This window comes from Aptenodytes patagonicus, chromosome 17 (assembly GCF_965638725.1).
Source record: "Aptenodytes patagonicus chromosome 17, bAptPat1.pri.cur, whole genome shotgun sequence".
Lineage (NCBI taxonomy): Eukaryota > Metazoa > Chordata > Aves > Sphenisciformes > Spheniscidae > Aptenodytes > Aptenodytes patagonicus.
This window is the reverse complement of record NC_134965.1, coordinates 11761864-11782301: the sequence shown is the minus strand read 5'-3', so window position 1 is coordinate 11782301 and position 20438 is coordinate 11761864. Positions and strand designations below refer to the sequence as shown.

Sequence of the window (20438 nt, the reverse complement as noted above, 5' to 3'; positions counted from 1 at the left end):
GTTGGTTTTAAAGAAACCAACAGTGTTGGTTTTAACCACCGAGTGTCCACGATGGTTAAAATCTGCTCCCCCGGGAAGCACGGTTGCGCGGGGAGGCCAGGCCTAGCGCTCCTGCCCCAGCCAGGGATCGTCAGGCTGCAGCCGGGATCGCTCCGGGCCTTGTGGCCGCAAACGTGGACGGGCAGTGCCACCTACCGCGGCGCTCCCCCGCCGCCGGCACCGCTCTCGCCACCGGCCTCCCCGCGGGGCCTGGCCTCGGGTGAGGAGGCGGCGAGAGCCGGAGCCGTGGTCGCTGCCTGGGACGGGCGTTTGTGCTTCTCCCGCTGCCCTGCGGTCACGAATTCTCCTTCCTTCCTGGGCTAAGCGTCGTGTGAGCGTGACACGGCTCTGAGTGCGACGTGGCTGTGAGGGTGTTGGGGCTGTGAGCAGGACAGGGCCGTGAGGGTGGCACGGCTGTGAGTGTAGCACGGCTGAGGGTGGCACAGCTGTGAAGGTGGCACGGCTGAGGGTAGCACGACCGTGAGGGTGGCACGGCTGTGAGAGTGGCACGGCCGTTGAGTGTAGCACGGCTGAGGGTGGCACGGCTGTGAAAGTAGCATGGCTGTGAGGGTAGCACGGCTATGAGGGTGGCACGGCTGTAAGGGTGGCACAGCTGAGGGTGGCACAGCTGTGAGCGTGGCATGGCCGTGAGGGTGGCACAGCTGAGGGTGGCACGGCCGTGAGCATGGCATGGCCATGAGCGTGGCACGGCCATGAGGGTGGCACGGGTGAGGGTGGCACGGCCGTGAGGGTGGCACGGCTGCGGGTGGCACGGCTGAGGGTGGCACGGCTGAGGGTGGCACGGCTGTGAGGGTGGCACGGCTGAGGGTGGCACGGCTGCGGGTGGCACGGCTGTGAGCGTGGCATGGCCGTGAGGGTGGCACGGCTGCAGGTGGCACGGCTGAGGGTGGCATGGCCGTGAGGGTGGCACGGCTGCAGGTGGCACGGCTGTGAGGGTGGCACGGCTGCGGGTGGCACAGCTGTGAGGGTGGCACGGCTGCGGGTGGCACGGCTGTGAGGGTGGCACGGCTGCGGGTGGCACAGCTGTGAGGGTGGCACGGCTGAGGGTGGCACGGCTGCGGGTGGCACGGCTGTGAGGGTGGCACGGCTGAGGGTGGCACGGCTGAGGGTGGCACGGCTGTGAGGGTGGCACGGCCGTGAGGGTGGCACGGCTGCGGGTGGCACGGCTGCGGGTGGCACGGCGGCGGGCCCTGTGCCTGCTGGCCGTGCCGAGTGCTGCTCCCTGCAAACCCGCGAGGCCGGGGCAGGCTGCGTCCCTGCCCTGACACCAGCGGCCGTGCCGGGCCCGCCGCCGACCCCGCCCGGCCCCCGTGGCCGCCCCCCGCCCCGGAAGTGCTCCCCGTTGCCATAGCGCCGCTGCCGGGAGGGCAGAAGATGGCGGCCGCGGCGGGGCCGGAGGAGCCGGAGCCGGAGCCGGGCGGTTCTTTCCGCCGGTACGTGGCGCGGCTGGGCGCCCTGCGGCCTCAGCCCGGCGCGGAGCGGCCCGACGACGGCCGCCGCCGCACCGAGCTCCACCTGCTCTTCGACCAGCTCATCTCGGAGAGCTGCGGGCCGGCGCCGGCGGCCGGGCCCAGCCCGCAGGTACCGCGGGGCCCGGCCGGGGAGCGGGGCCGGGGAGCCGGGCGGGGCGCGCACACGCGCGGGGATGTGCACGCTCGGGGGGGGGGGGGGGAAGGCGCTCGCACGCGGGTGTGCACGTCACGGGAGTGTGCACGTCACGCGGGTGCTCGCTGGTGTGAGCGCACACTTACGCGGGGCTCTCGCCCACCTGCGTGGATGCTCGTGTGGGGGCCGCGCGTGTGCGTGCCCTTCAGCGTGGGTGTGCGCACCGAGGTGGGCGTGCAGACGCTTCCCCGGGTGTGCACGCCCACGGGTGTGCGCAGACTCGCGTGGAGGCGCCTGCAGCCGCCTCGCCCGGTGCCTCCACGCGGCAGCCCTGCGCCTACCGCCCGGCGGCTCCCCACGGGCCGGCTCGCTGGGTTTTCCTGCACGTCTTCCACTCTCCTCCCCGCCACCACGTTCTCTCCCGCCTCCGCCCGGCCCCGGTTCCCGTCCCCACCTCTTCGGGTGATTTGTGAGCTCCGCCGCCGTGTGCCGAAGCCCGGCCGGCATCGGCACGCGTGGCCCAGCGGCAGGAGGGCGTGAGTGCTGGTGGGAGGTGGTGGGTGACACCGGTGAGTGGGCAGTGGGTGGGACTGTAGGCACGGGGACTCGGCCGTTTTCACAGTCTGCTATTCAAACAATTAAAAACTTTTTCAAGTCTTAAAAGCAATCCCTTCAAAGCTGAATGCTGTAGTTTTGCAATATTGACACTGCTTCATTGGGAACACGCCGTACTTCGTTATTAGCCTGTAAACAGCGCTGACTTACCGCTTTTTCTTCACTTTATTTCCAGAGTAGACTTACTTTGCATTTTGGAATTAATTGATTTTTTTGGACAGCGCTCCCTTTTTCCCCCTTCTGTTCCTTGATCTAACTTTGCATTTTTCTTTTGCCATCGTTACTGGCTTTGCTTTTGCTCCAGTGTTTAAGTGGCACCGTTTGAGCGGCACTCCTGCGATTTGAATCCGTGTCAGCACATTCCTGCATCAGGATGAAGGTCTGTAGATAGCTGAGGGGAAGCTCACTAGCTGGAGCTTCATTAGTTTCGTTACATTATCCGTGTGTATTGATGTTAGTGGTATCCACACGCAGATCTGGTTGTGTGATCAAAGTCTTAGCTGATGATGTGGTTTCCACGCTAGCTTTGTAGTCTCTAAATAATAAACTGAGGCTTTCTTTCCCAGGATGTTTGTGCTCTGCTTGTCCAAGCCTGTCAGCTGGTTCACCTTGATCAGGAACATCTTGTCAGCAAAGTTTGTCAGCTTATCCATCACCTACTTAACAGATTTCAGGTACGGAAAGTTTGGTTTTGTCCCTCCTTTTCCTGTGTGCTGGCTCCCTGGTCCCCCACTAAGCCAGGGAGGCCTTCTGTCTCTTTTTATGGGGCCATGGAGCCGACCTTCATGCAGAGTTTCTTGGATTTTCACTGTATTGCTTATTTATTCTGAGCTGAGGTTCTGATTTGTGGCTCTAGCATGGTTCCTCACGTAAAACCAGCTCTCGGTCAGAAGCGATACACCATCGGAAATACTCTTGGTTATAGGACACTAGTGTTGATTTATCCATTTCTTAAGTGTTGGCTGATTCTGTGATGGTGTGTAATTTTAACAGCCAGATCACCTGAGTCTGTAATCAGTATATCTGGGTATATTGACTCCAGCAGTACATGACGATGTTTTCTTGACCACAGTCCTTTTCTGTTACAACAGGTGATGGTTGATGAACAGAACTTGAATTTTCTTCTCTCCTACTGCATTTCTGCTCTTAAGCAGTGCAGCTCTTGGACACATGTTGAAATTCTGCAAGCCTTAGCAGCTCTTGTTTACAATAATGGACCTAAATGTCAGAAGGTGAGTTTACAAGCTAAGAGAAAGTAAGCACAAAAATATTTGCACCCTTTTGCTGTTTCTACTTTCTTTTTTTTTTTCCCCCCCCAAAAAGAAAGAATAAAAAAGTATCATGTTCTCAAATCACCACCTTTTATGTTAAGAATAATCCCATTTAAATAGTGGTGGATATTTGTGGAAAAGTTGAATTTCAGATGTGATAGGTGTGTATACTAATAATCAGTAGATAACGAGATTCTTCCCATGCCAAATACCTCTATACCTGCAGGCTGCAGCTGTAGAGACCACCTATTACCTGGCTTGAGCCAAAGGCACGCTATTAAAGAAGGGCACCAGGCTTAGTCTGCAGACTAACCACCCTGGTATGCCTGCGTATCAGGCAGGAAGAACGCGGGGAGCTTCAAATTGCACACTGCTCAGCAAGCTCCATTGAGGATCCTGAAATTTATCCTGTAACCAGATCAGGTCTTTAGTGTGCGGTGGGCTCAAAGCCGTTTCAAACTGGAAACTATCAGGTATCGATCCTGAGGTTTGTACGAAGCTCCTTGTTGCTGCAGTGTGACTGATAGTGTTTGATATGTTGGATTCCCCTGCTGTCACCAGCTCTTGGCAGCTTGCAGAGCAGTTTCTGCTGTTGGGCTGAAGCGCGGGGTGGTGATGCTAGCAGTTTTGGAGCTGCCAGCTTGCGTGGGTTTGTAGCCTATCTAACTGCAGCAGTTTGGTGCAGCAGTTGTTACTAACTTAGCTTTATGTCTGATGTTGTGGTTTAACCCCAGCCAGCAACTCAGCCCCACGCAGCCACTCCCTCACTCCCCCCCGGTGGGATGGGGGAGAGAATCAGAAGGGTAAAAGTGAGAAAACTCGTGGGTTGAGATAAAGACAGTTTAACAGGTAAAGCAAAAGCCGCGCACGCAAGCAAAGCAAAACAAGGAATTCATTCACTGCTTCTCATCGGCAGGCGGGTGTTCAGCCATCTCCAGGACAGCAGGGCTCCATCACGCCTAACGGTGACTTGGGAAGACAAACGCCATCACCCCGAACGTCCCCCCCTTCCTCCTTCTTCCCCCAGCTTTATATGCTGGGCATGACACCATACGGTGTGGAATATCCCTTTGGTCAGTTGGGGTCAGCTGTCCCGGCTGTGTCCCCTCCCAACTTCTTGTGCCCCCCCAGCCTGCTCGCTGGTGGGGTGGGGTGAGGAGCAGAAAAGGCCTTGACTCTGTGTGAGCACTGCTCAGCAGTAACAAAAACATCCCTGTTATCAACACTGTTTCCAGCACAAATCCAAAACATCGCCTCATACTAGCTACTATGGAGAAAATTAACTCTACCCAAGCCAAAACCAGCAGAGTCTGGGAAGAAGGCATAAATTGGGACTCAGTCTGAACTATGCTCATGCTTGATACTTTTTTAATACAAAATAAGAGAACCTTGGAAACGAATATTTTCATGTCATTTTTTATAAACATAATCTGTCTATGGAATCTGAAATTGCAGCTGACAAATCTTTTGTAGCACAGATACGTTTAGCTACCAAACAGAAGAACCAGGAGGCTGAGGGAAGAGCACTGGCCCCTAATGACTTTTGGTGGTTTGTTTTAGTATCTCCCGGATTTGCTGGGCAAGGCTGGGCTTTTGGTGCAGTTCAGTGATTCTACTCAGCCAGACGTGGAGCTCAGGAGGGCAGCAGTACGCAGCATGGCAAACCTGTGTCTCAGGTGCGTACAAGCCTTTGCAGGTGGTGGAGTGGATGCTTTAGAAGACGTGCATCTGACAGCATGGACAGCTGGTCTGCTCTGTCTGTTCTAGGAACAGCAAATTCAGGACCAGTAAGGTGTATATGCATGAATTTGAAATGTAAAACTTTAGTGCTCCAAGATAATGTATCATCTGTGGATAAAGCCGTAAACTCTCAGTCTCCAGAAATAATGTTACGGAGATTAGTTTAGGGAAGAAAAGAAAAAGTGTTGTGCTGTCTGGTCCCTGCAGTGATTCTTTGGGTTAATTTTGCATAAGAAATGGTCAGCTACAAGTTTTTATAGCGATTGTTAGTTATTCTTTTGCAATTCATCCATTTTTCCATTCTACATGTAAATATGCTGATGCCACAGCAACGTCAAATCTTTGTTAGCTGCTATATGGGAAGAATTTTGACTAACCAGACTCTGTGGGCAAGTAAGCAATTAATAAAAGCAATAGATATTTAGACTTGCTGTAAAGAGTTTCTTGGTTAATAGTTCCCCTGAACAGATGGCTTGGTTTTGCTGTTTGTTTTTTTTTTTTTTTAAAAAAAAACAAACACAAAAGTTTGGAATTTCAGCACTTATAGATGAAGTCTGAAGAACTACTTAATGTAAATAAACGCAACATCTGGCAGTTTGGGGCATGATTTTTCTACGTGGGGAGTTGGGATTGTTTAGCCTGGAGAAGAGAAGGCTCAGCGAGGATCTTGCAATGTGTATAAATACATGATGGCAGGGAATGAAGACAACAGAGCCAGACTGTTCTCAGTGGTGCCCAGTGAAGGGAGAAAAGGCAATGGGCACGAACTGAAATACAGGAAATTCCTACTAAACATAAGGGGGGGGGAAAGTAAGGATTATTAACACTGGAACCAGTTGCCCAGGGAGGCCGTGGAGTCTCCATCCTTGGAGATGTTCAAAACCTGACTGGACACAGTTCTGGGCAACCTGCTCTGATTGATCCCCTGATCCAACCCAAGGGGGTTGGACTAGATGATCTCCAGAGGTCCCTTTCAACCTCAGCTGTTCTCTGATTCTAATTTCAGGAAAATCACTTGCAATATTAGAGTTTTACTGTGAATATTATCAGACATGCATTGATGGCTTGAAGTAATTAAATGTGTTGGAACCAGGTGCTTAGGAATCCATTAGAAAATAATTTGTTTAATGACTCTAAATCCACTGCAACAATGGCCAGCTCTTACTAACTGGTGCTCAAGGTAGCAAAGATGCAGTTGCCCTCTCTCTTCATGCAGTAAGTCAAGTGGATATGAAAATGTTTCAGCACGTTAAGGATGCCCAGACTTCATGGAAACTAGGGAAATGGTAAAAGTCATTCCAGGTCCTTTTCGATGCCAGATTTTGCCTAAAAAGCATTTATAAGCATGACAGCTTGTTAAGCTATGCTTGGAGAGTCATTGTAATTGAGAAGGTGGCCACAGAAGCAGAGTAAGTGTAAGGCACATTATGATTGTACTAGCTCTTTGTGCAGAAGGTTTCCTTTTGTTCTTTGTAGTGGTAGAGCTGATCCCTTTCAAAGAGCCATCCATCCATCTGGGGCTGTGCTCTTCAGTCTAGCAGAGGGCTTGGATCTGAGTTTGTGTAACTTTATAAAGCTGTGGGACAGACTAAACCAACCATTTGTCTCCTCCTGCTTTAATTTTAGTGTGCCTGGACAGCCATACTTGGATGAGTCCTACAGAAGCGTCTGTTTTCAAACTTTTCTAAGTGTTCTGCAGTCTTCAAAAACCTCTGATGTAGATGACATCACTTTTTGCATGGTAAGTGTGAGTCTAATTGTCTAGAATACTCTAATTAGGAGATTGTACTGCTGGAATATTGGAATTTGGAATATATGAAATTTGGAATATTGTCAACTGAGATTTTGCTTAAATAGTCGGGTTTTTTTTTTTTTTTAAATAAACATAAGTAACTGTCCCAATAATTATGTTGAGCAAAACCTTAATTGCCTAGAAGGTCACTTGAAAGATGTGAACCTTCAATGTTTTGGGAAGGAAAAGTAAGTAATTCGGTGTTTTGGTTTTCAGTTACTGCAAAATGCACTGAAAGGTATCCAGTCGCTTCTCAATGGTGGGAAGATGAAACTAATGCAAACAGACCAAATTGGATCTCTTCTTGCAGTATTAAAGGTAAATACTTAAATCCACGTTGAGAAAGAGGCAGACACTGGAAGGTGCATGTTCCAGATGCTTGTTAAGTGGGAAACAGTAGGGGAAGACAAGAAAGAGGGAGCAGAGAAGCCTGAGCGTGGGGGGAAATATGGTGAGATATAAAGAAAAAGACACTGAGTTTCTCTCACAGCATCTTAACTGCACCTCCCACAAAAGAATGTGAGAGAAAGATGGGAGGCTCATTTTTTTTGGACCTACTTAAAATCCTTCTAGAGATAGTTGAATTTCAGATGTTGCATAGCTGTTACGTAGCATGGGGAGAGACAAGACCTGGGGGAAGGATCACAAGCCCCACTGAAAATTGATGGAACACCTGAGTAAATACACAATAAATCTTTATGCATCAAAAAAGGAAAAGTATGCTAATGTTTTTGTTACTGTTCTAGAAATGTATGTTTCATGGACTGCCAGGACTGAGCATAGAAGTGCCTGCAGCCTTGTACCCGGCTCCATTACCTCAGTATGATAAAAGGTCCCCCGTCAAACAGGAACAATCAGAACCAGCCGCCTTTAAGCAGACAGGAGTAAGCTGAAATTGTACTGATTTTACTGCATGCTCATTGTGTGCATGTTTGTTGCAGTTGTATGTTACCTGACGTGATATTAGTGGCTAACAGGCTCTTTGTGTTCTGAGCATGTGATACATTTCACATTCTTTGCTTTAAAGGTATTGATTATAAATCTCTGCTCTGAGTAAAATTGCTTTGTAAACTCAGAGGACGAGAACAAACGGCTCTGCAGAGATTGGTTTTCCTGAGTTAAGCTGTGTGCATCAGTTATTCATCTATAGCCAAGAATTCTTGGCCTGCAGACATGGGATTGGCGCGTGCAGACTAGCCAAAGCTTTTTATTTTATAAGTTACATTTTCTGTCCTAACACTTGCACAATCATTTGACTCTTTCTTAAGGAAGTCAAGTTCATTTAGAGACTGATTTCCTCCCCCCTCCCCCGTGTCTTCTGCTTAATCCTTCTACAGGTTATTTTTTAACCCTGTAAACATTTTGGATTACCAATTATCTGAAATACATTAGAGAAAATAAAGTTGTATAGTCATGTTGACCTGTTTCTTTTTAGATGTTAAATACCTACTGTAAATCTAAAAGAACTACAGAAGTATTTACTGTTCCTCCTCTTTAATCACTTTTGTGTGAAATATGATTTTTAACTAAAAGTTTTCCTGGAAATCTTTTGCTTTACTGATGAAGAGGCTAAAGCTTAATTTCTGAGGCTATTCAGGTATAAACTGCTTGCTTACACTAAGGTGTATTACTATACCGATGTTACTGTTGCTACTAATAAGCAGAGTTTGCAAACTCTCAGCTACCAAAGAAGTGACTGTTTCTGTATGTACAGTATTGCACATACATATAATTGCACTTATGTGCAGTATTGTTGCATCAGAAGAATGCTAAATAGCTGTGATAACTCTTGGTTAAACTAAATCTCATCTAAAAACTCATTTAGAAATTTGTATAATTTGATATTGATGTACTATACAGAGGGCATGATTTATTATATTAAGCTCTGCTTCTATTCTGGATTAGCAATTAGTTTTGTTTTCAGATGAGACCTTTTTCCCCTAGTAAAAGATTTACAACTATAAAATGTTTGCACATCTTTCTAGATATTATTTTAAAAGATTTAAAAAGAAAATATCTATTTTTTGTCTTAAAACAGAATCGAAGAAAAAAGTCCAAAGGGAAACAAAAGAAGGGAGAGTTTGGGGAAGAAGGAAGAGAAGATTTGGGTGATGCAGGAAACGAATCAGTCCTTGGAGCCGACATGCTGAAATTACACTTGGGGGATGTGCAGAGCAGTCCTTATTCGGATCCTCGGACTCGTGCATCAGATGTTGCATACGTGCCTGCTGGAAAGGATCGCTTGTCTTCACATTGTAGCAGTTGGAAAAGAATCAGCAGCAGCGAGTCAGAATATTCGGATGCTGAAGGTGGAATACAGAGCAAAATGAGGTGATTGTTGTTCATGTAAACATAAAGCATGGTAGCAGAGTGTACTGTTGTTCATAACAATTTAAGCTCATGTATTATGTTAAAGTATACTTGCAGATCTGGCACAAATTTTACATGTCTACAGACTCTTGCACTTCCACTGGATCCTAGCGCATTGTTCTTAATCAAAACTGTTGAGGAAATCACTTTTCCTTTTGATTTATGTGGTGGTACAAGAAAATTGGAAGGCAGTAATTTGTATTGGTTTGAAAGTAAATTTTTTCTTTCTTTTCCTGTTATTGGTCTAAAAAATGTCTTCTCACAGCTAGCCACTAATAGAAGTGAAAGAGGCTAAGTCCATCGCTTTTCACTGCTGCTATTTCATTAATCTTTTTGTTTGTTTCTAAGATCTTATCAAGCCAATGTTCGTCAGGGGGCTCTAGCCTGTTTCCTCTCTGCTATAAAATCAATAGAAAAAAGAGTTCTTTATGGCTACTGGTCAGCGTTTGTTCCTGATGCACCTGGTATTGGCAGCCCCCAGTCAGTGTCCTTGATGACTATTGCTTTAAAGGACCCTTCTCCAAAGGTGAGGCAGTTCTGACTAGAAAAAGCATTGTATTTTTCCAATATTAATCTTAAGAGTTGTCTTCTCTGGCCTTTAGTAAGTACGTTGGATACTGTATATGTGTTGCTTGGTCACTGTACCGCAAGAAATAAAAGAGGATGTGTTGGTTAAGGAAACAAAGGATTGGTTGTATACTGCTTAAAGTTATGAGAAAAGATAGTTGGAGTTGAATTTGCTGTTGCTGGAGAAGGAGACTTTCATAAATTTTAAAATTCTCCATCAGCTCGAAGGTGTTAAAAGTGGGTAACAGAAATGTTCTATCATTTCAGACCCGTGCCTGTGCTCTTCAAGTTCTCTCAGCCATCCTGGAAGGTTCTAAGCAGTTTCTTTCTGTTGCTGAAGATGCTAATGATCACAAGAGAGCTTTTACTCCCTTCTCTGTAACTATTGCTTCTAGCATCCGGGAGCTGCACCGCTGCCTGCTGCTAGCCCTGGTGGCAGAATCCTCTTCTCAAACGCTGACACAAATAGTCAAGGTAACTGTACTGTAAATGTTTCAAATGCTGCCCAAAAGATGATATTGGTCTCTAGATTAAGTCTTGAAGAAAGATTGCACAGAAATTATTGTAGCTGTTGAGGACTAAGGTGGAGGTGGGAAATAGACTGTTGTCATCTCACAAGGCTTCATTGACTGAGTCTTCCAACAGAGTCCTGGGGTTTCTTTTCTCTTCAGCACAATTCTCTTGTTCCTGCATCTCTTTCGTGTAGTCTTTTTGGAGCTGAATGAACCTATGAAATGATTCTAAAGACTCACATTGACTTTAAAACTGGAGTCCAAATTGGCAAAAAAAGCTTTCCATGGGCTATTGGAATTCCTTGGTCTTTATGCCAGGTCACAGTAGTTAAATACTTGTTCTTAGGAGCCAAGTTTGTAACCAGTTTTTGAACAGCAGATAATTGGGGCATTTGTTTTCAGGTGCCCTCAGATAATTAGCTGTCTAAATGACCTAAATTGCAAATGTAGAAACAAATCTGTTGGAGGCCAGGCTGACATTGTAACCACCACTCCATGTATGTTCTTTTGTGTGTTTCAGTGCCTTGCAAATTTGGTTTCAAATGTGCCATACAGCCGTTTAAAACCTGGGTTGCTGACAAGAGTTTGGAACCAGATCAAGCCATACATTTGTCATAAAGGTTTGCATTCTGTTTGGCTGGAGCCTCTTTGTATATGTTATAACTTAATTCAGCGTTGGTTATTACAAAATAGTTGTGGATACCCCCCCATGCTTCATAAATACATAAACATATGCATTGCTATCGAATTATATGTTACGATCTGTCTTGTCTGGAAACTGCTGAAGAAGGATGCTGATGGGTCGGTGAGATGCTAACGGACTGGCTTTTTCTTCTTCTCCCCTGTTCTTTCTTGCAGATGTTAACGTTCGAGTTTCTAGCCTCACATTATTAGGGGCTATAGTATCTGTCCAAGCACCTTTACCAGAGGTGCAGTTACTTTTGCAACAGCCCAGTTCTTCGGGGCTAAATAATAGTGGTAGCGCAACCCCTCACCGTTTTAATGCTTCTGAGCAGTGGAGAAAAGCACTCCCCTCAGAAGGGGAGCCTACAGATAATCCAGCAGGATGTACGTCTTCGGAACCATGCTGGCTTCTCCGTCTCTGCGTTTCCATCGTCGTTCTGCCCAGAGAGGACTCCTGTTCTGACAGCGATGCTAACTTTCCATCGTTTTCCAGCGTTTATGAACCGTGTCCCCTTCGACTGGAATCCTTACAGGTGGAGATGAACAGCTAGCTTGTAAAATGAACAGCTTGGTACAATATCAAATTACCTCATGTCAGCCAAGCCTCAGTTGTGGGTTGCCTTTGCTCCTAGCTCTTTCAGTGAGATTTAGGCTAAAACATTTGCTAGCGCAGCACGTCTGAGCTGCTGTGACTGAAAGAGCAGTAACATCTTGATTCCGTGCCTGTGGCTACAGCATAACCATCCCATAGTAAACCTGCTGCAGTAAGTTCATCTGCCTGTGATTTTTGTTACCTTCGTTATTTTTAAATACTTGGTTGTGTGTGCTGGCATCTGGTGAAGGCTGCGAGTCTTCCCCATGCAAACCCCTCCATACAGAATCTGAACTAAAGTTTTGTTAGGAAACAGTGGGGAAGAAGCTTGCGGTCAAAGAACAGTCTGCAAGGAGCTATGGAGTGATGCTGGTATGACTAAAGGAGTACCTGTGAATGTTGAGACTTGGCCTTGTTTTTCTTCGTGTAACCACAGAAAATAGTAAGATTTTTGTAATGTGCATCCCAAGGAGTCTCACTCTTTTTCTGTAACAATGACTATTTGTTAAATCCAGCTTCACAGACTGCAGCAGCAGTATTACAGGAGATACAGGATGCTTAGCTGGCACTCTTGCTTAGTTGTTTAGCTACAGGAGACCTCACTTACGGTAAATAATTCATTGTGTTGCTACCCGATAGTGCTTTTGTGGCCCTTTTTTGAACAAGATAATGGAATAAGGAGGTTTTTAATTAGCTATAGTATTCTAGAAGTTGTGCTGCAAGGTGTATCTGTTACATCAGAGTTTAGTATGTGGTCCCAGTGTTGATTAGCCCATTAACATTCTCTCTTGTGTGTATTTGGGGTATTTTGGTTTAATAGGAGGAAAAATGCTGAATGGAATTTCTTTTGTTTGTGTTCAGGTGTTGGCTCTTCTTGTAAAAGGTTATTTTTCTATGGCTCAGAGCTATTTCCTAGAACTTGGAGAAGTGGCTTGCAGATGCATGGAAGAAATGGATCCATCCATTCAGCTTCATGGAGCCAAAGTAAGAGCATGAGGAAACATCAACATTGTTTTACCAAGTCAATTTTATCTATTAGTGTGCTTTGCAAATACAGATGAGTAGTGATGAATATTCAGAGCACCTTTGTGTGTTTGATGTAGCACACCGTAAAGAGCTGGTGCCTGCTGCAGCTCTTTGGGAAGTGCAGTACCCTGACGCTTTGAGAAGCACACCTTCTGCTTCCAATCTTGAATTCTTAGCAGAATTTTGTTGCTCTGCTGAGTCACCAGGAAGCTTGGGAAATGCAAGGACTATAATACTGGCCCTTCTCTGATTTAGCATCAGCTGGTGCAGGAACTGTAGTCTGTCACCCAAAGGAAAGCTCAGAGAGATTTCCTCTTTGTGTGGCAATTTGTTATGCTGTTCTAGCTGGAGACTTTATGTAAGAAAGGCTTTTCCTCTGATTTCTTCACTAGCAGGGACAGAATAGAGTCCAAAACAATGCTGAATCTTTTATTTTTGTTCCCTGGGTAAGTAAGTATAGTCCTAGGTAAAGGTTGCTATGGTTCCGTGGTACTTGAGTCATCCCTGATAAACACCTAGTTGCTTTTTGTTTCCTTGCAGCTTCTGGAGGAGCTGGGCACAGGTGTACTACAGCAGTACAAACCCGATTCAGCCGTTGCCCCTGATCAGAGAGTACCTGTCAGCGTGGTAAGCGTGTGGGCTCCCTCTGGGATTCCACTTCACTGAGCTTCCTTTCCTGAACTCTCTGCAAAGTTACTGGCACGGATAAATCAATTGCAGGAAAGCAGAAAGGGACTCAGTACCCTGCGGCTTTATAGGTGCTGATATGTACAATTTTTGTAGACTTCCTACATTATTTTGGCATTTGTTTTTGTCTGCGTGCAGGTGTGGTTTTTGGGTTGTTTGGGGTTTTTTTTTTTTCTTTTACATGATGTTAACACTGCCTCTCTGCTTTTCCTCATCCCTCCTCTTCCTGCCTGCTGTAAGTCAGAAAGCTGGAAGAACAGCGCAGATTTTGCATGCGTCATTACTGCTGCATAAAACCTAGACATACACTTCTAGAGTTTTGGTGAATTTGCGTTGTTACAAGAGCCAGCCTACATGTTCTGGCTGCTCACAAGTGCAGAGAGAGTGGCCAGAACCATAATATATGTGAATTCAGAAAAATTCATTGTTTGAGGCTGTTTGTTGGATAAGTTTGCAGAAGCTGAGGAACTGGCATTCCAGTAGTAACGTAGGCCTGTTTAAGTCTTGCTTCTGTGAACACAAGGCAACTTTAAAAATTTCTTTGGTGTATGCTAAGTTTTGAGCCAGTCACCAGTGACCCTACAAGATAGGAAATGTGTCCAGTAGCACTGGGTTCCTGTTACTTGCTATGAATGTAAATTTTCAGGCAAATGAAAATACCCAGCTGTGTGGATTCAAGAATGGAATCGTAATTCTACCTAATGCAATCTAATCTGAGCGTATGTGGCCTTGAGAAGGAAACAAACAGAACTCGGTGAATAAGTACTTGATAGCAGTACTAAAATGTCTTTAAAATGTTTCTGAATGCTAAGTATTTTAGGCTTCTAAACAGTTGTAATCACTTTCATGTGTGATTATGCTACCTGCTGTAAGTATGTCTTAAAGATGATCATAGAAAAAGACAGTCTATTATAGAACTTAGGCATAATTGCTGAGCTTAAGTGGGTAAACCTGGCTGCTTCTTCTGTAGGTTGTAACTTTCTGGACTGTGATATTAAATGGCCCTTTACCTGGCACTCTTCAGAACTCTCCACATGCAACTCTTCAGACAAGCGCCTGTGATGCCCTGTCCTCTATCTTGCCAGAAGCTTTCAGCAGTCTGCAGGTCAGAGAGCTCTCCTTTGTGTGGCATTTTTACCTATTGAGGCTTTGTTCTTGTCTACCAGATTACAGTAGTGTAAAGCCTTTTAAAACTTAGGAGGAGAGGGTAGAGGAATCTTCCAGAATTTTTTTTTTTTTTTGTATTCTGAACAAGTTGTGACTATTGAAGGCTGGAAAAGGCAATGTTGGGAGTAATAAGTCTGTCAAAACAATTAAACTGTGGGTCACAGAAGCTCTTTGGCCCTGCCATGAATACTCAGCCTTGGCGGTGATGCATGGGAGATGGAAGGCAAGAATTTCATTGCATGAGGGAGGGGTGAAGGGTTGTTATTTTGCTGGTTAAGTGTTTGAAGGGACAGCTGAGCTAACAGCCATGGACTGACATTGTTCACCGATTTGCATGCACGTTTTTTCTTTTGGCTGGCTTTTAAAACACTGAACTGCAGTGATTGCCCTGGCAGAAGCAAACAAATGTGTTGGCCTTACTCTCTTTTTGCAACATGAAATATGCTTTTAAACATGAAAGCTTTGGCAGTGTATCACCGCTGCATTGTGCAGCTCCTTTTATGTCACTGTGCCCTTCTTGATGGGGAGTACTCAGCCAGATTTCATTTGCCCGAGAATTGCTAGTACAGCAGTACTCTGGAATTCTCCGTCTGGTTTCTCCAAGTACAGCATGTACTTCATCACTCTGTACTTTGATCCCATACACTCTCTTGTCCCTGTGGCCACGTGGGGTCAAGTCAGTGCCCACCCTGACCCTTTGCTCTGATGAAACAAAGATCTTTGTCATGGGTTGGTAAACTGACAATCTGTCCGGGATGAACTTAATCTGCCTGGCTGTCCTTGTTAATGAAGGGGAAAGACTGAAGTAAGACAGGAAAAAGCAACTGATCCAGTCTGTTTTACCTCTGATGGGCCATGCCTTCTGCGTTTGGATGATAGATAAGACCACAAAGGAAACCAAAATATTAACTAACAGCAACAAGATCATGTTTGCTGGAAGCATTCCCGTTTCCTGTGTGGCATCCTGAAATGCCAGTCAATTTACTTTAAAGAAAAGAGTACGCTCTGAATGGTAGCTTCTATGGATTCCACATATTAGGGTCTTTCAGAGTATTTGTCAGTTGTCTGTCTTTGGGGGACAGAAATCTTTTCAGTTTCTCTCTATTGCCATGACTGCTTATCGTTGCAGAATGAGCAGCAGATACTGTGTGTCACTCTGCTTCTTGGCCTGAACCACAGTGAGAACCCACTGGTAAAAGCTGCTGCCGCACGTGCGCTGGGAGTCTACATCCTCTTCCCTTGCCTTCGGCAGGTCAGAACTGGCCCATTTTTCTTATTTTGATCCATTTTATAAAGGTTTTGATGAACCATAAGATGTAGGACGTGAGTTCTTTTGGAATGAATTGGTCTTCCTGCTTGCTTTTGGTCTGTAGTGTGTGTATATAGCTTTTCTTCACTGTCTCCAGACCTGCTCTTGCCTTCTGTGTGGTGAACAGAACTAGCGCGGTTTTAACTGAGATGAAGCAGAAGCCAGAGAGCCTCGTAAGTGAGAGCAAAAGGAGGGAGGTCAGGATCTTCCCCGAGCTCTCAGGGACAGAAGTGGGAAAGGCTAGGCTGGCAGAAAGGAGCTGCAAGAGATGAGGTAGAGCTGGGAAGAAGGGAACAGCTGTACAGCGCTTGGTAGAGTTTAGCAAGTTTTTAATGGGAAGGCTTCAGTTTTGCTTAAAACTAAGAAGTAAAGCTTATTTAGAGAAAAAGGCTGTCTTGTTTCCACAAAAAAGTTGATCTTAGCTTGGCTGAGCTGGAAGACTGTAGTTTTTTCCAATGTGGCCTTAAATGGGTGATTGTAGTAAAAAATTTATGCAGTAGCTGACATTGAGATTTGAGTCCAAAATATTTTGAAAGAAAATCTTTTACCATAGGCAAGGGCATGAAAATGAAATGTAACGTGCCATAGAAGAGAAGATTAGACAGGCAGCTCAACAGGGAGTTTGGAGAAGCAATTACTTTTAAGAGTGGGATTTGATGAGTAGAAGATTGGCAGTCCAGGTAATTATGTTAAAATCCAAAGTAACTAAAGCACCAATGAAATTAAATAATACAGTGAAACCTTTCAGCAACAGCTACCCAATAGAGTGGTGAACTTGGTCAGCATGCAGGCTTAGACTGTTAATTAAAGATCAAACAAAGCTGCACCATAAACATGTTAAAAGTTGTCGCCTAAAAAAGAAGAGTATATTAATAGAGCTGGTTTCTGTGCAGGTATCATTTTCCCTAGAAAGGCCAGAATGTATATGTTACTAAGGAAATCACCTGAGTTTTTAAAACTTTCTAACTTTGCAGCAGTTTTTACTTTTACAGGACGTGATGTTTGTGGCAGACACAGCAAACGCTATTCTGAATTCCCTCCATGACAAGTCTCCGAACGTCCGTGCCAAAGCAGCTTGGTCCCTGGGCAATCTTACAGACACTCTGATCATCAACATGTACGTAAGCGCGCCTTGGCCCGCGGAACTCCTCTCTCTGCCCGTATTCCTGTAGCGTCAGACAGAGGGTACTGAATCTGCTTAGTATCAGAAAAGCCAAAATTTGGCTTGGCTGCTTCTTTTTAACCACTCTTCAGCCTGTGAGTCTACCAGTGTATGACACTGTATTAGAAGTATCTCGTATCCATCTGGGGTTGAGTTCTACTAAACTGCTTGGGTTTAGGTCTTTCTAATCATTAGTTCTGGAGTATATTCCAAGTTTACTTTTCAGTTTTCTATTTCTTGCATGTTGCTTTGTGTAATTGCATGTTCCCTGGTTACTTTACTTTCAACATAACACAGAAGTAAAATTAATAAATATTTAACACTTCCTCAAGCCAAAGACTGAAGGAAGTCTAACCTACTGTTACATTTTTAACAGGAGAAATAGTTATCATATATTCCTGCTACAGAATTGCCTCTGAGCAATTCATTGCCCTCTGTTTTTTATTACAGACTTAATGCATTGCTAACCAGCTTTCTTGCATTGATAGTTTGGTTTTAAATTAATAAACATAGTGGTCACATGTAGTAAGGTCTGCCTTACATATTAGCCTTCTAAAGAGTGAAGGTTGTTCATACGCCTGTATAAAGGATTGTATCACATCTTTGGGATGGATCATCTGAGCTGGCCTTTCACAGTGTGACTCTTCTGCTAGGGAAACAATGGGACAGAGTTTTCAAGAGGAATTTTCTGATCTCCTACTGTTGAAAATGCTACGATCTGCGACTGAAGCATCCAAGGACAGAGACAAGGTATAGCTGAGGGGAAGGAGGGTGGGGTTATCACAGTGTAGTTAACTCTTGCATTTTTATTTAAAAAAAGGGAAAAAAGGCACCAGTTACTTTGGGGTGTTTTGCCCCAGTGGACGGGGAGCTGCAGCTCAGCATCCTTTCTTGCGGGCTGGTGTTTGGAGGTTTCCCGTGTTTGACCTGCAGGGCATCTGATTGCGCTTTTCCACAGTGCAGGGTTGTTTTTTGTTGGGTGGTTTGTTTTTTTTTTTTTCTTTCAGGGTGACCACTTGCAGAGAATGATCTTTCTGGTGACTTTTAGGAAGTTACCATCTGATAAGACACCAGTCTGATTGCAGATGGGCTCCTTGTTGGCTCTGAGCATGATTTCGTAGCAGGCTTGACAAAAGCTTTGCCTATAAGCTGAAAGCCAGAATGTGGTTTTGTTTTGTTGGGGTTATTTTGTGTACGTGTGTTTCAGGTAAAGAGTAATGCAGTCCGGGCCCTTGGGAACGTGCTTCATTTCCTTCAACCATATCACATAGCAAACCCCAGGTTTAGGGAAGCCATCGAAGAATCTCTTCAGGCCCTTATTTCTACTGTTCAGAGTGAGGCCACTATGAAAGTGCGCTGGAATGCTTGTTATGCGCTGGGGAATGTATTTAAGAACCCTGCCTTGCCACTCGGTGAGTAACTTGTCCCACTGGCTTTGGATTTGCACAGCAGGTTGTGGTTTTGATAAGAAGGTCTCTGTTACAAATGTGTTGGGGAAAAGGGGAGAAAGCAAACGGAGCTGAATCTTGCTGTCATAGCTTTCCCAGAACTCTTGCCAGTGAAATAGCATTCGCAGGATCTGAGCCTAATACAGACATAACTGTGCTGTATTCAGCTGGATCTGTCATGTTAGAAAAGAGCGTGAGGATGGGATTATAGCTGTGAATAGATGCAAAACGTCACTTTTCCTCTTACAAAACTTCAGAAGATTAACTGTTTTTTAACTAATTTTTCATTTCATAACGCCTGATTCTCTCATTTGGGCTGGAATAAATACAGTAAATGTAAGCTCATTAAATATTTAGGAGATACATTTACAGTTTTATATATTTTGACTGATTGAAAAGGGGTTTTTGTTGTTTTTTGTAGGAGAGGCTCCTTGGACCACGCAAGCGTATAGTGCACTTTCCTCAGTAGTGAAGTCCTGCAAGAATTTTAAAGTCCGAATCAAATCAGCCATGGCCCTCTCCATCCCCAGCAAGAGGGAATGCTACGGCTCCGCTGAGCAGTTCTGCCAAATCTGGAGTGCCTTGGTGGTAGCCTTGCAGAAGAGTGAAGACACCGAGGACTTTCTGGAATTCAAGTACAGTGCCAGCCTCAGGACGCAGATCTGCCAGGCTCTGCTTCATTTGTTAAGTCTGGCAAAGAGCACAGACCTGCCAGTCATTTGGGAAACCATAACGGAAAATGGGAACGCAATCAAATCCTACGTCTTGCAATATCTGAAATCTGGAGTTGAAGAAAACGAAGCAGGAGTGCAGACGGACTTGTGCGAGAGGGAGAGAGTATTAAAAGGAGCTATCGAACATCTCGGTGGGATAGAGAAACAGCTGGAGGGCAAAGCTAGGGTAAGAGTGTCTGTTTACCTGGAAGATGTCTTGACAAGTCATGCCAATGCCACTGAATTAACAGAGGCTTAGAAAGAAACACTTGTTTCAGTGACCGGTAACTTATACTTCTGACGGGGCACACAGAAGAAACACGCTGCCCTCACTTACACAGGGCATCCAGAAGAAAAGTTTCCTGTTGTTGGTATTAAACAATTTATTTCAAACTTATTAAAATCATTCACAATGCCTGATGAAAAGATCTGTAGAACTTTTTTTTTATTTTGTTTTTATGTTTAGTGAACTTTGAAGTTGTCCTCGTTTTGGTTTTGTTTGTACCCTTAACTGTTACAGTGTTACCACTGGGAAAACAAATGCCTTTTCCTTCTTTGTATGTTTTATAAAAACAGCCTGTTGTCTCAGCTTATCTAAAAGCATTTTGTTACTGTTGCTGCTGTATTCAAAATCATGTTTGTAAAGGAGGGGTCTGGAAGAATTTTGTTTTTCTGAGCACTGCAAATGTTGTCACTTCTGTGTTCCTGCAATAAACCTAAATATGCCAATATTTGAATAATAGCTTAGAGCAAACACACTTCGCCTTTACCTGTCTACGTTCCTGGTGTCTTACACCTGGCCTGCACCTCCCTGCTGCCTTCACTCATCCTGTCTTCCAAAACCTCAAAATTCCTTGTTTCCAGGTGGATGGTACTGTGCTGCGTAAGCCAGAAAATTCCAAGTAGGTCCTCTGAGGCTGGAATTTTGACTCTTCAAGCAGTGCTACCCCTGGGGCTCTGTCCCCTTTCTGTGGGAGGTGCAGCAATGGTCTAAACCGCATGTGGGTTTGTTTCTGTTTCTGAAGTTCTGTCCCCTTCCCCTTCCTTCGTGATGATGTTACTTACTCTATTTGCTGTGTGCTTACTGTGCTGATAGCCGGTGGAGGACTGAGCTCTCT

General features: G+C 45.3%; 1 protein-coding gene across 1 annotated transcript; it reads left to right on the top strand.

Annotated features, from left to right (window-relative positions):
* Positions 1 to 1434: 1434 nt before the first annotated feature.
* Positions 1435 to 20060, top strand: HEATR6 (HEAT repeat containing 6). Its single transcript, XM_076354436.1, has 20 exons — positions 1435 to 1641; positions 2847 to 2954; positions 3372 to 3512; positions 5112 to 5227; positions 6918 to 7032; positions 7300 to 7401; positions 7830 to 7967; positions 9122 to 9414; positions 9802 to 9979; positions 10288 to 10494; positions 11053 to 11152; positions 11391 to 11749; positions 12670 to 12792; positions 13375 to 13461; positions 14492 to 14626; positions 15818 to 15940; positions 16990 to 17114; positions 17813 to 17909; positions 18367 to 18571; positions 19029 to 20060. The coding sequence occupies exons 1-20, from the start codon at positions 1435 to 1437 to the stop codon at positions 19577 to 19579; spliced, it is 3510 nt and encodes a 1169-aa protein (XP_076210551.1). The 3' UTR covers positions 19580 to 20060.
* The last annotated feature ends 378 nt before the right edge of the window (positions 20061 to 20438 follow it).

What these genes read in the sequence shown, in the direction of transcription:
- HEATR6 (XM_076354436.1), top strand. Translation starts at nt 1,435, where the DNA reads ATGGCGGCCGCGGCGGGGCCGGAGGAGCCGGAGCCGGAGCCGGGCGGT. An exon ending in CTCTTCTTGCAGTATTAAAG is followed by an intron (nt 7,402 to 7,829) that starts GTAAATACTTAA and finishes TTACTGTTCTAG; the next exon opens with AAATGTATGTTTCATGGACT. An exon ending in TCTTCCCTTGCCTTCGGCAG is followed by an intron (nt 15,941 to 16,989) that starts GTCAGAACTGGC and finishes TTACTTTTACAG; the next exon opens with GACGTGATGTTTGTGGCAGA.